Source organism: Anticarsia gemmatalis, chromosome 11 (assembly GCF_050436995.1).
Source record: "Anticarsia gemmatalis isolate Benzon Research Colony breed Stoneville strain chromosome 11, ilAntGemm2 primary, whole genome shotgun sequence".
Taxonomy (NCBI): domain Eukaryota; kingdom Metazoa; phylum Arthropoda; class Insecta; order Lepidoptera; family Erebidae; genus Anticarsia; species Anticarsia gemmatalis.
In genome coordinates this window covers 7,330,367-7,343,047 of record NC_134755.1, presented here as the reverse complement: position 1 = coordinate 7,343,047, position 12,681 = coordinate 7,330,367, and the positions used below count along the sequence as shown (strand labels likewise).

Below are 12,681 nucleotides of genomic sequence, written 5' to 3'. Positions count from 1 at the left end.
CATTTTGTTACCCAGACCTAAATCCAAAGTATAAAGCTTACGCATAAGTTAAACGAGTCTTTGGTACCAGGTATCAGTACCAAAGACTCGTGAATGACTTTTAAATACCTACTAAATACTAATAAGAATTGATAATCTTATTTAGTCGACTAGTTCTACTATATTATTAATTTTGTTTTGCCTAGCTCTAGAAATGTCAATCTCAAGCAACAACTGTCAGTTGGCTATTGTTAGCTGTCAATGTCAGTTGTTATAAACGATTGTCATTCCTATTGCTCAGAATTATAGAAGAATCCTCGATATTTTCCCATTTTCTTCTAGTAATATAAATAACATTAGGTTTATTAATGTCTGAGCTTGAGGCTCAGTAATTTAACACTTAGTTATTCTCTTCGTGATTGCCGAATGCTTGCCGAAACATTATGACATCTGTTTGTTTTGATCCTAAGTTAATGTAATAATTATTTTGCATCATTAAACCAATTGTGCAGTTACAATGGAAGGTGGTGAGTGGAGAAGAAATATTGTGAGCCAACTACAGGCCAGGAATAGAATAGAAACTGCTGCGTTTCAGGACATTATTTCCTTTCGTAAGTGACTTAACCTATGGACTTCTTTGTGTTGACATTATAGTAATACATCAAATATACGAGATTTATCTCGATGCTAATAAACTATTGTTCTCTGGATTGACAGTTTGTGATCCATTATACTCCTTATCTTTGCTGTTAATTACCTTTCTCGGAGTTTGTTTATAACCTACATCATGCCCCTGACACAATAGAGTGAACATAAAAAGGCACGCCTTTTATAGACGCACAACTTTTGAATTAATTAATTGAGGTTTATATACCGCAATTTAATTCAAATTTTTGTATGAAATCACCTAAAATTGCATTATTAAATTATATGAATAGTTGTGTTGAATATTCATTGTCAACATTTTAATTTAAATAATACAAACAGTTTCATTGCCAACCATCTGTTCTGTGTTAATGATGCTAAAATATGTAGAGTTTTATATTCAAAATTCCATTTAAAGATGCATTAAAAACTGTTAAAAACTTATAGTAATTTCAAATCACAACTGATCTAATTGGAAATCAAAAGTTGCATCAGTCTTGTATAGTTGAAGGCAATTAGATCAACAATACAATGCACACCTCTTATACTTATTTTTTTCATTTTATACCTACCTTTAATTAATAACAGTCTTCTAATGCAAATTTGGTGAACATTATTAATATTAATATTTATGCAATTTCAGAGAGCCGATTATTTGATAATGTAAACACATTGAAAAATGAAAATCTTCAACTTACATTGCTCAATGAAAGAATTAGATTTTCTGGGACAGACAGTGTATTATCTGGCACTGGTAAGTAGAATTTATGTAAATGATAAATTAGTACATAATATATATAATATTATCTGTGAGGAGATCCTTGTCCAGCAGTGGGACAGTATCGGTTTAAAAAGTTCCGATATGGAATTAAACAACCACTTAACTGCTTAAGACTCCCAAAATATTCTGTTGATTATCACTATATTTAAAATCTTGCCTCACTATATTTATGATATAGGTATTTGGCATAAAGTTTTATAGACAGTACATTATTATAACTAATGACTAAGCTAATTCTGCAGAAATTACTTATCTGTCTCATATTGATAACTGTAATTCTATGTAATCCATGCAATTAATGTAACTATTGTTTTAACACTACATCAGGTAGTTTGTATAACAAAGTATTGAGAAAGAAAAAAGTTTTAACTCATATTCTGTTTATGTGATCTGATAACTTTATTTGTGGTCATATATACAAAATGCTCTCTGGACTGGTTCCCAAGTGCGGCAAAGTCCTATTGATCTCTTCTTTTATAGTTTATTCAAATCAATTTGTTTATGCCTGCTTTCTGAGGCACATTTAGCGGTAGTTTATCTATTCAAACTGTCATGTTTGTATAAGCTTAAATGCTATTGAATAGATAAACTACCACTAAATGTACCCCAGAAACCAGGGGTTAGTAATTTCAGCCATCTGTTGACACTTATGATAAAATATTCTGTATAGTACCCCAGAGCTTACAAAAATATTCTGTCATATTACTTCAATCCATTTTTATGATGATTACAGGAACCGCCAGCAATGAAAGGATACAAGCGATGGAGCAGAAAATCCTTCTACAACAAGAAGAGCTTACATCCTTACACAGACGTCGAGGAGAAAACGCTCAACAGATAATGAGTCTAAATGAAAAAGTACATGATTTAGAGAAACAACTACAAGCTAAAGATATCATGTAAGTTAGTTATTTTTTTACTGTTGAATAACCGGTTATTATATACAAACCAGTATGTTGTCTATAAAAGATATATGAAATAGGATATAACCTGTTTATGTTGTAACAAGATATCTGTAGCATATAGATGAATAAGTAATCTATTAATAGAACTGTTGGCTTACTTCCGACACTCGAATTCGAATTCAACCGTATTGAATATGAGCTAATGTGAACATTGAAGTTTTTTATTACAATACAATATCTTAAACAAAAAATAATATAACATTGTGCTACATTAACTATGCATTTTTAAATGCGTTAGTTTATAATTAACCAGTATGATTTGACATAAGCTTAAATCGGACGTGTTTGAATTCGTATTTGTATGTTGGGAACTATTTGGTTGGCAGGACTTAGCATGATGTAAGAAAGACTGAGGTTGCATTTAAATTAGAGACATAGAAATCCTATTGCACAAGCCTATTGGAAAGTGAAATGAGGTGTTTAAGTTTTCTTTACAGAGGCCAGTAGGACAAAACAGTCCCAAGTCAGTAAAAGAAATTTGCATAGTGAATATAAAATTATGATTATGCACTATGCATAGACTAGTTAATTGACAACTTTCTACTCTATGGCATTTTGTCTGTGATATTAAAAAGTAGATATATATTTTGTCTAGCCTATATTAAAATATTAATTTTGTTAATGGAATGTATAAATAAATTCTTATCAGTGAAGGTAATTAGTATGTCCAATACTTAGAAAATGAATAAATAATATTTAATGTAGCAGAACAATCAATAAGTAATTAGTTTTATTCAAATATTTGATATATTAAATATTTTAAATGCCTTGCTGTATACTAATGCTGATTTCGATAGTTCTGGGTTCGATTCTCATGTTGGGCCAAGTTTTCTTGGGTTTTATAATTTCGGTTGAAATATTCTTCACAGTACCCTAGTGTGTCCTAATATAGCAACATTCTAGCGTTTTTCATTGCATACAAAACACAAACAACAATACATAGACATACCTTCTTAAATATTTTAGCAATATTGATCAATTTTAGAACTATAAACTGACATTGTCTTTTCTTGTTTAGTATTTCAGAGCACACAGCAGTGATAGCCTCCCTTCGAGCTGAGATTCAAATGTATGAAACAAACATGACTGAATTACAAGGACTGAATCAAGTGTTGAGGGATGAACATCAAGCTCTCCACATAGCTTTTGCATCTATAGAAGAGAAATTAAGAAAAGCACAGGTATATACAGAATGTTTTTTAATTACGACATACAATATACAGACATAATATTATTATCATGCCTGTTATACGAGCAGAGGTGTAGGAAATGCATCTGCATTTAGCTAAAAACTATTTTAGTATGTTATTAGGGGCGAGCATATTGCCATGTAATGGTTGGTTACGAAACTACAGACTGCTATTAAGGATAAACTTATATAAATTATAAAAATACTTATGACGCTTTGTCCGACATGGGCATTGAACCCGGGACCACATGGTCAGCAGTCAAATATACTACCAAATGCGCCACAGAGACAGTATTCTCACAAAACAATGCATGTTGATCTAAATATTATATGTATTTAGGAATATGTGAGTATGTTTATCAGTTGCCTGATAACCATATTAGATTAGATCGAATCAGATGACTGTGATTTTGTATGAGTTGTCTAAAGATACTACTTACTGATCCTTTTAAAAGCGAAGTAGATGAATAAATATATATAAATATAGATATAATATACTTCGGTATCTTTGATTTGATGGTTTTCTAATGAAATCAAAATGTTAATGTCATTATTTACTTGGATTTATATTGCTAAAATGTGTTCATACTTGATTGCTGTGATAACTCAAATACTAAAATTGATATAATTTTCTAAATACTAATTAGTTCCAGTTTACGCCGCTAGAGGTGCTAACGTCGACTAGTTTCAGTATAATTAAACCTAAAACTCTATTTTTTGCTATTACCCCCTAGTTTTGCTCCTTAATAAAAATCAACGCTTCAACCTTACTAATACAATGATATCAACGCCCACGCCGTAAAACATAATGTTTTTGTTTTAGATAACTTTATAAAATCATAAATCGCAGAGCTTGCCCTGCCATTAATCTATACTAATATTATATAGCTGAACAGTTTGTTTGTTTGAACGCGCTAATCTCAGGAACTACTGGAATCGAGGAAGGCTATAGGCTATATATTTTCACGCTACGAACAAAAGGAGCGGAGTACCAATAAAAAATGTTACAGAAACGGGGAAAATGTTGACCAATTCTCTTTTATGTGACGCAAGCGAAGTTGCGCGAGTCAGCTAGTAATGTCATAAAACATTTCACATTCAACGTTTAACACCAAACGCTGCTGGTATGTAGTAGTTATGTGTAGAAGCCGAACTGTAAAAACAATTGCTATAAATAATTTTGTTCGAAGACGTGACGCTGTTTCATATATCTGCAATGCGGCCGAGTCATATGAAATGCAACCAGCGAATCGCGCACATTTCCTTCATGTCATTTATTACGTTTTGATAATTAACTTTATGATTAATTGTGAAGTAAAGTCTAAAATAGAAACGTATATTATTCAGACAATTTTATGAGAACTAAACGGAAAATATGACGGTAGATAGATATACACAGTTTAAAAATATAATTGTCTAGTTTAGTGTTAGTTAAGTAGTTGTAATTAACTAATTTTATGAGTATTAAACTGCGGAAACTCGGCATCTTTGCGCGTCCATTGCATAATGCAATAAAACTGTATTAAACCAGTGAACATTTTTAATAAAACCTCTTGTTAGTTATTAAATACAGATATTACAGTCTTTATGAGACTTAATCCACCACACTTGAGGAGCGCTATATTGCCAGTGTCTGCAACATGCAAACTATCAACAAATTTTGTATAAGAATCTGATCAGCGCCTCTAGCGAAAAACGTTGGAACTAATTCTTTAGAACATTATAACTGAAAAACTTTTATATTAAAATACTCAATAGTAGAAAATCTCGCTACTGGACAATTAGTCAGTAAAGTATTATGTTGTTTGTACCGTGAAACATCTTGTTTCTTTTATACATACCTACATTGTAGCGATGGAAACGTACAGCTCGTGACAAATCTCCAGTAGGATAATAAACCATTTGCAGCTGCGACGTAAACATTCACATATGATGCCATTAGAATTGTGACGCATTAGAGAAAATTTTCGATACAAGGTGTTTTATTTACAAAAGATGATAAGCGACACTTTAACTTTATATTCTAACAAACTTTTTGGTATAAGATTGTTTTCGTCCAACTTCACACCGCCACTTGTTTCTCAGCTTTCCACACTTCTATCAATTTCATTTCGAAATAGACCGTGATATATAGTCTTAGCAATAAATCAAGGATTTTATCTGTGGGTAATTAAACAAGAACTGTTAGTTTGTGTTGTAATAAAAAATGTATGTTCCACTACGTTTGATGCGTGCCTGCCATTGTTTATACTGAGTCAAATATTTTTGGCATACTACTGATAGTCGTTATGAACATTTTTTTCCACTGGAACTTTAGATTTTTATAGCATCATTTAAATTTTGGCAAGTAGCCAAGCTGATTCTAGCTTGTCTTTATAATAAAATGCAGCGTGTTTCATATTTCTACGTATGAAATCGTCTTTATCGTGTCCTCTGTAGGTTATTAGGTATTTTCCTCCACTAACCCGGATAAGCGCTGTGTGATCTTAGTCGCTATTACCTCATAATTTTCAGTTTAGTGCCGTAACTTGTTAGGAAAATATTATTAATATTCATAGCGACCACCCACCTACTCTTAAATAGTTTTACGAGTGCTTATTTTTTTCGTCCTATACAATATGCGTTTATCTATTCAACATTTATACTTGAAAAAGTTCATAACAAATATTTGTTTTGAACAATACTTGCGGTGTTCCATAAATCCACCCAAATGATAAACCTACGTTCATTGGTTTGCACAGACATAGATAACAATAATTGTCATATACGCTTGCCAATCTAATAAAAAGGGTCAGCTGAAATCAATACAAATATATATACACATAAAGAGCGCCGTAAGTAATTACTTAACGCGAGGAGTTTCATTTATTAGTGGGATATCATAAAATGGAACACGCTGTATATTTTACGATACCCACGTGATAACAGCTCTGTATGAAATGCTTATAGCTGAGTCTAAAGCAACATCACTTATATTCAGTCTGATAGAAAATTTCGTAGCAGGGTGTTGATATTATTGCTTCTAAAGTTTATTTTCATATATTTTTTATCATTTGTGTACTAAGGTGAAAAGGTTTTATAGGCAGTGAATATGCGTAAAGTTTTTAAAAGGGTAATATATATTTTTGATAAGTGATGTTTCTCAATGCAAGTGTCAAGTTTTTACAGTGATCTTTTCGTTGTAGGACGAAAATCGGTCGTTAGTGGAGAGACTCATAAAGTACAAAGCAAAAGATGCCGATAAAATGAATGAAGAAAATGAACATTTTCTCAAGTAAGTAACTGTTTATATTTTCTAACATAGGTGTACATTTATGACTAAATACTTAAGCATGTTTAATTTTTCAGTTCATCAGGTATTTTTTTTAATTAAGGCACATTGGTCACTTACCATCATGAAGCGACTATAAATGTATTTTTTAATTAGTTGTTTATAAATTTGTAAGTCAATGTTGTCAGTTTAGGATATTGGGGCATTCGGTCAATAGCTTATACATATCAATGTAAACGTTGATTTTTGTTTTTGCCTGTGAGTATTATAGCTGCAATGATTTTTAAAGTGAATGTCGCTGCTATCATAGAATTGATGTGCACTGCACCGTAGAATATTTGTCAAGTATAAAAAGATCAAAGTCCATTTATACTCGTACATAGGTATACTAAAAATAATAAAAAAAACTTCGCACAAATCATCTGGATTTAACCTCGATTTATACCTGACAAATAAAAGTAGTTTGAGCACATTAATTAATGTTTATTTTGTGTTTAAAATGTGTATTTTTATTTTGGCAAATGTCGTTATTAGAGTGGGATTTGTGTGTGCGAGGCTTAGAGAGCTTGCATAAGAACCCATAATTTTTGTTTTGCTTCTTTTTGTTTAATTTCTTCAACAGGTCAAGCAACCCTACCGCGTTTTTCATCAAACCGTTTGGTAGAGTTAGTTTCGGGTGAGTTTGACATAATGTGAATGATGATGTGGTGGTTTGAAGGCATTGTGGCGTTCATTATTGAACATATACCTCTTCATGAAAATGGCCCATATATTTATGTCTTAACTGCACTCTGAAACTGACTCATGAACTTTTTCCTACCTTGGTTTTGAAATCGTATGAAAAATTTAATTCATGTTCCTTCCATAATATAACGTTTTCATAATTTATACATAAAAGAGTTACTGTGGCAATGATGTATGTATAATTTCAATTTCAATCTTGAGTGGACTGTCATTATTTATGGTGTTGTACGTTGTCATCGGTAACAAACTCATACGCAAACGTGATTTGCGTCATCCTTTTTACTTACAAATTCACATTTAAATCGCGTGCATGTTTTTAGTTTGCGGCATATCTAAGAGAATTTCATTTCACACCCAATAACGTATGTCCGTTCTATTAATACAACACATAATTTCTGTTCCAGTCTCCGTAGTTATCAACTATCCGACGATACATGAATTTCAAGTATTGTCCTTGCGTCATACGCACAACTGAATACTAAAATAGAATATCGAGTGAATGAACGTAGTATAACAGTACCTACTAATTTGCATTCATTAGTTACAATACAAAAAATATACGAACCTTCTCTAGTATGTTGCGTTCTGTCCAATGATATACGTTATATTAAAGTATCTACACATTGTTCAATTTACGCACGTTTGTGTATTTACAATTTTTATGACACCTTTGAAGTCGCCGATATTTATTTGCGTTTCATTAGTTTATTTTCATAGATTCACGATTTTATTAGTCAATTTTTATTAGTCATGAGACGTTTGATCTATTTTTATATGTTTGCTAATGTTACTTATTTATAGTTTCTTCAATAAGACGTGTGGATTGATATAATTAACAGTTTTGTAAATAACATCTAGTTGGGACGTTGTGTTTTGAATTAAAACTCACCCACATACTGAACTTTGTTTTGCATGATAGGTTTTGCACGGATCATTTTTCTGCATAAGTTTTGATTTTTAGTTAAACAACTAAGTAAGAATGTATTTTGCCCAATTGTCAATTACGAATGTTTAATAAAATGTGTAATAAATGGCGAAGACTATGAAATAAATAATATAATTGAGGTCCGCCGGTAAAATGTGGGACAATTATCGCTTCAGAATAATTGAATCAGTCGTGAATTACCTGCGGGCCTTAATAGGCACCTGATAAGTAATTGATGTATGTAGTGTAAGTACTTATTCAGCTAGATGCTTTGGACGCATAAGGCTGTAGACTAATTGGCACAAAGATTGGTGTGATATTTATGTGCATGTTGGAAATAATTATTGGTTGGGTGAAAGACAGGTTATATCGATAAATAGTGGGCTATTTGCGAATATTGCGCATTATGGCTTCGCGGAATAGCGGTCTTTTTGATTTAAAGATTATGATGTATGGTATTAAAGTGTTCTGATGAATATTTTTAATGTTTTCTTGCAGAAAGAAAAGTGATAAAGTACGGAAAGAGTTGGAAGAGGCGGCGAGAGAAAGTGGTAGTCGGAGTAGTGGGTCAGGCGGCAGCTCAGAAGATAAGATATTGGACTCGATGCCGTACTATGCAACTGTCTTGCCGAACAAAGTCGCATTAAGATTTGTAAGTTGACCACATAATCACTGTAGTGATAAAAGTCCTTTACTCTTTTTAGCAGCGGATGTCGTTAGTAGCTAATTATATGATATAACTGTAAGTAAAACACTCATAGATATTGGCCGTCATCTGTCCGAGCGAACAGTTATAGATGCCTTTATAAAGAAACTTAGTAATTGAATTTCTTCGTCCTTAGCTTATTGTGGCTCGTAAACTGTCTGCCCGGATCGTCAATTAAAAGACAAATAGCAGTCGTTAAAACTGAACCAAAGGACGTCTTCAACAACTTTGATAAGAGGTTGGCTTTTAACCTCACAGGGAAGAAATTACTTTTGTATTCAATTCGTGTTTTGTACGGCAGTGTTATTTAAACGTTCAATCCTTAAACCGCTGCTATTAGAGTTTTTAGGTAATTAGACCTTTCCCTATAAAAAAGGTATTTATCTGTCTTCTTGATGCAGTTTTTTTATTTTAATAAATAAAGGCATGTTTTCTTTCAGTGAATAATTTCGTTTATGTTCTTTAATAATCAAAGTAGTATTCCTCAATGGTCTGTTTTTTTTTCAACCTGTGTAGTATAAGTATGAGGTTTCGTAATTAATTGTTTAATAATGACAGGATGCGCACGACGGTGAAGTGAATGCTGTAAAATGGAGTCCCACTGATCGCATCGTTGCTACTGGAGGCGCCGATAGAAAAGTCAAATTGTGGGATGTCTCGAAATGTAAGAAATATTTTTTTATATCTACACTTGAAATTCAGATTGACAGATATTATGATTATAAGATCAAGTTTTGAATATTTTTTTTATGTAAATAAACTGTATGAATGAACTTTCGGTCGAAACATTAATAAAATATTTCTCGAAATACATTATCTAAAAATGTATCGATCGGATGTTTATTTGCATTTCAACATATTATGATGACATTCTGTAGTGATACTGCCAGCTTACATCTCTCCACGACATGAAGTTGTTAAAGACGTAATTTTACATAAGGCGTACCTTTATTATTTTTTCTCTGATGCTTGTACTTAGGAAGAAATAATAAAATTATCTGTATTCAAAACTATGACATTTCCAGGTATGATAGAAAACAGAGGGACGCTAGTGGGCTCGAATGCTGGTGTAATGTCAGTGGATTTTGACGCCACCGGCGCGTACATTGTGGGAGCGTCCAATGATTTCGCGAGTCGAGTGTGGACCGTCGGCGACCAACGACTAAGGGTGAGTCCATGGTCGCAACAGTGATTACTTTGAAACTGTAGGATCGCATAATACTTAATCATCTCATGATATCATAACTCTTAAACTCTCGCGTTGCATGTTTAATGCGCACGCATTTTACCTTAAAAAACGTTTCGGCGCAGGTTTCACTCGCGTGGTCGCAGGCTGCCAGCCCTTAAGGTAAAATGCGTGTTCGCGTTAATTCCCGTATTCTATTATAATACATCTCATATATTAAGGTATTATAGCGGCAATTTGAATGATCGTTATAGTCTTACCCTGTTATTCATAAATATATTCATAAAACTATATGAAATTATGAAAGGCTTAGGGTTTGTTTTTTTCACTCCTTAGCGAAATGAAAAAGAGAACACATATTATAGAAGCTTTTTAACTAAAATAGGTTTACAGTGTGTTTATGAATAAGAGGGTTATAATTTTATTATGATCTCATAATATATTTTGCGGTAATTTGTATTATCATACATGCCTAATTGATTGTGGTCGACGTTTCGGCGTATGTTACAAAAGCGGTGAACGCAATGTGCTTTTCGAAATGATCGCGATCTAGAATGGCCTTAGTTTTCTTCCAATACTAGGTAATATACCTACTTATATTTTTTCCGCTGTTCTAATTACCTATCACACATAAGAGATAGGCAAACTACAGTTAATCGTTCTCAATAATCTATCTTCAATTTAGTTGCGGAAATTATTTTGTCATTTCAATGGTCAGACTTCGCTATTCTAACTAAGCATTTCAAAGATTTGTCTCGATAATTTCAAATTAGATAAGTAAATGAGGCAACATAAAAAATACGAAATCGCAATCTACTAAGTGAAATCTCATCGCAAAAAGATTAGCATTTATTGCGTAGTCAATAGACTAGAGGTCTCTCTTGCTGCGGTTGATTTTGATGAACACTTGGAAACGGAAGATTAATTGATGATGATAATGAGGAATCTCGGCCGCAACGACTGATTCACGTTGATAAGTAAATAATTAACGTTTATTTATTATTCTGCACGCTGATCAAATGTACTCTATTCTGTATTTGGTTTCCATTGTTAGTTTTGTTAAGTAAAATAGATAAGTATGTAGGCATAAGAATATCAAAGGAGAATGCTCAAAATGTATGGGAAAAAAACCCAGGCCGTACACAAACGGTGTGTAACTCAGAATTTTAGTGATACTGAGTGATTCAATTCCAGATATTCGCCTCTATCAAATTCGATGGCTAAATACTATTTTTTGCTATTATCTACTATTTAAAAGGTGAATTAAAAAAATAAATATTTTTCAAACATTCTTCACAATGATTGAAAGAAAGAGATGGCGAGATGAGTTGGACACTCATGCTAAAGATTGGCACCAAATAGCTTTAGACAGAGATAGATGGAAAGAGGGAACGGAGGCCTTTGCCCTGCAGTGGGACAATATGGGCTGATAATAATAATAATAATCACAATGATTATTTTTTGAATAATATAATTGTATAAGTAAATATCTAATAATAATTAATTTTAATGGAACTGTGATTTTTAAAAAATAATTAACAATAAAATAATTATATTCTATCACTACATAGTACATAGAAGGTGCCAGCTGCATTTCTTCCCGTGCATACTGCAAAAGTCAGTAGAGGGATGGAAGGGTTTGGTGCTTCATAGGCTATAGGCTAGCAATCTACCACCATGACAACACTTTTCTACCTTATAATAGCCCTCCAATTGTCTGCCAACCCGCATTAGACCAGTGTGGTGGACTAAGGCCTGATCCCCCTCTTTGTTAAGAGGGGAGGCTCGTGCCCCTCGGTGGGGACATATATGACCTGGTGATGATGACTCATTTTTCAAAAATATATTTTTTAATATTTTTAATTTGTAACTCAGTTACATACCTATATTAAAAATGTGTGACTCAAAAAAGAATAAACATTTATATAGGTAACTTATTTAAAAAATATAAAAATGTATTGAAAACCCCTACTGAAAAGTTATAGCAAAATAGTATGTTCAGCCAACGAATTTGATAGAGGTAAACATTGGGAATTCAATTACACAGTATAACTAATTTTTTGAGTAACATAACTTTTGTGTACAGCCTGGGTTTTTTTTGAGCATTCTCCTTTGTTATTACTTTTTGTTGTACCTATATTTTTTCGTGCGGATTCTCTCAGTGTTAATTATCTAAATCATAATTGGGTAAATGCATTGACTACTTGACTAGTCTATTAGTTATAATAATCTTTTCCCATAAAAGCAAAAGCTCAATACTATTGACATTGGAAAGCTTTTCGATATTGAC

General features: G+C 32.5%; 1 protein-coding gene across 2 annotated transcripts in view; it reads left to right on the top strand.

The window, feature by feature from the left end:
- Positions 1-237: 237 nt before the first annotated feature.
- The window catches only part of Atg16 (Autophagy-related 16), a 153,262-nt gene continuing 140,818 nt past the window's right edge, over positions 238-12,681 (top strand). The window contains exons 1-9 of one of the 2 annotated variants that reach the window (XM_076120281.1): positions 238-590; positions 1,268-1,378; positions 2,139-2,304; positions 3,389-3,551; positions 6,745-6,833; positions 7,453-7,506; positions 8,998-9,151; positions 9,764-9,869; positions 10,231-10,373. In XM_076120281.1, the coding sequence (XP_075976396.1) occupies positions 497-590; positions 1,268-1,378; positions 2,139-2,304; positions 3,389-3,551; positions 6,745-6,833; positions 7,453-7,506; positions 8,998-9,151; positions 9,764-9,869; positions 10,231-10,373 (1,080 nt within the window). In that variant the 5' untranslated portion in view covers positions 238-496. The remainder of the gene's footprint in view (positions 591-1,267; positions 1,379-2,138; positions 2,305-3,388; positions 3,552-6,744; positions 6,834-7,452; positions 7,507-8,997; positions 9,152-9,763; positions 9,870-10,230; positions 10,374-12,681) is intronic. The other variant, XM_076120282.1, reaches the window with a different exon arrangement.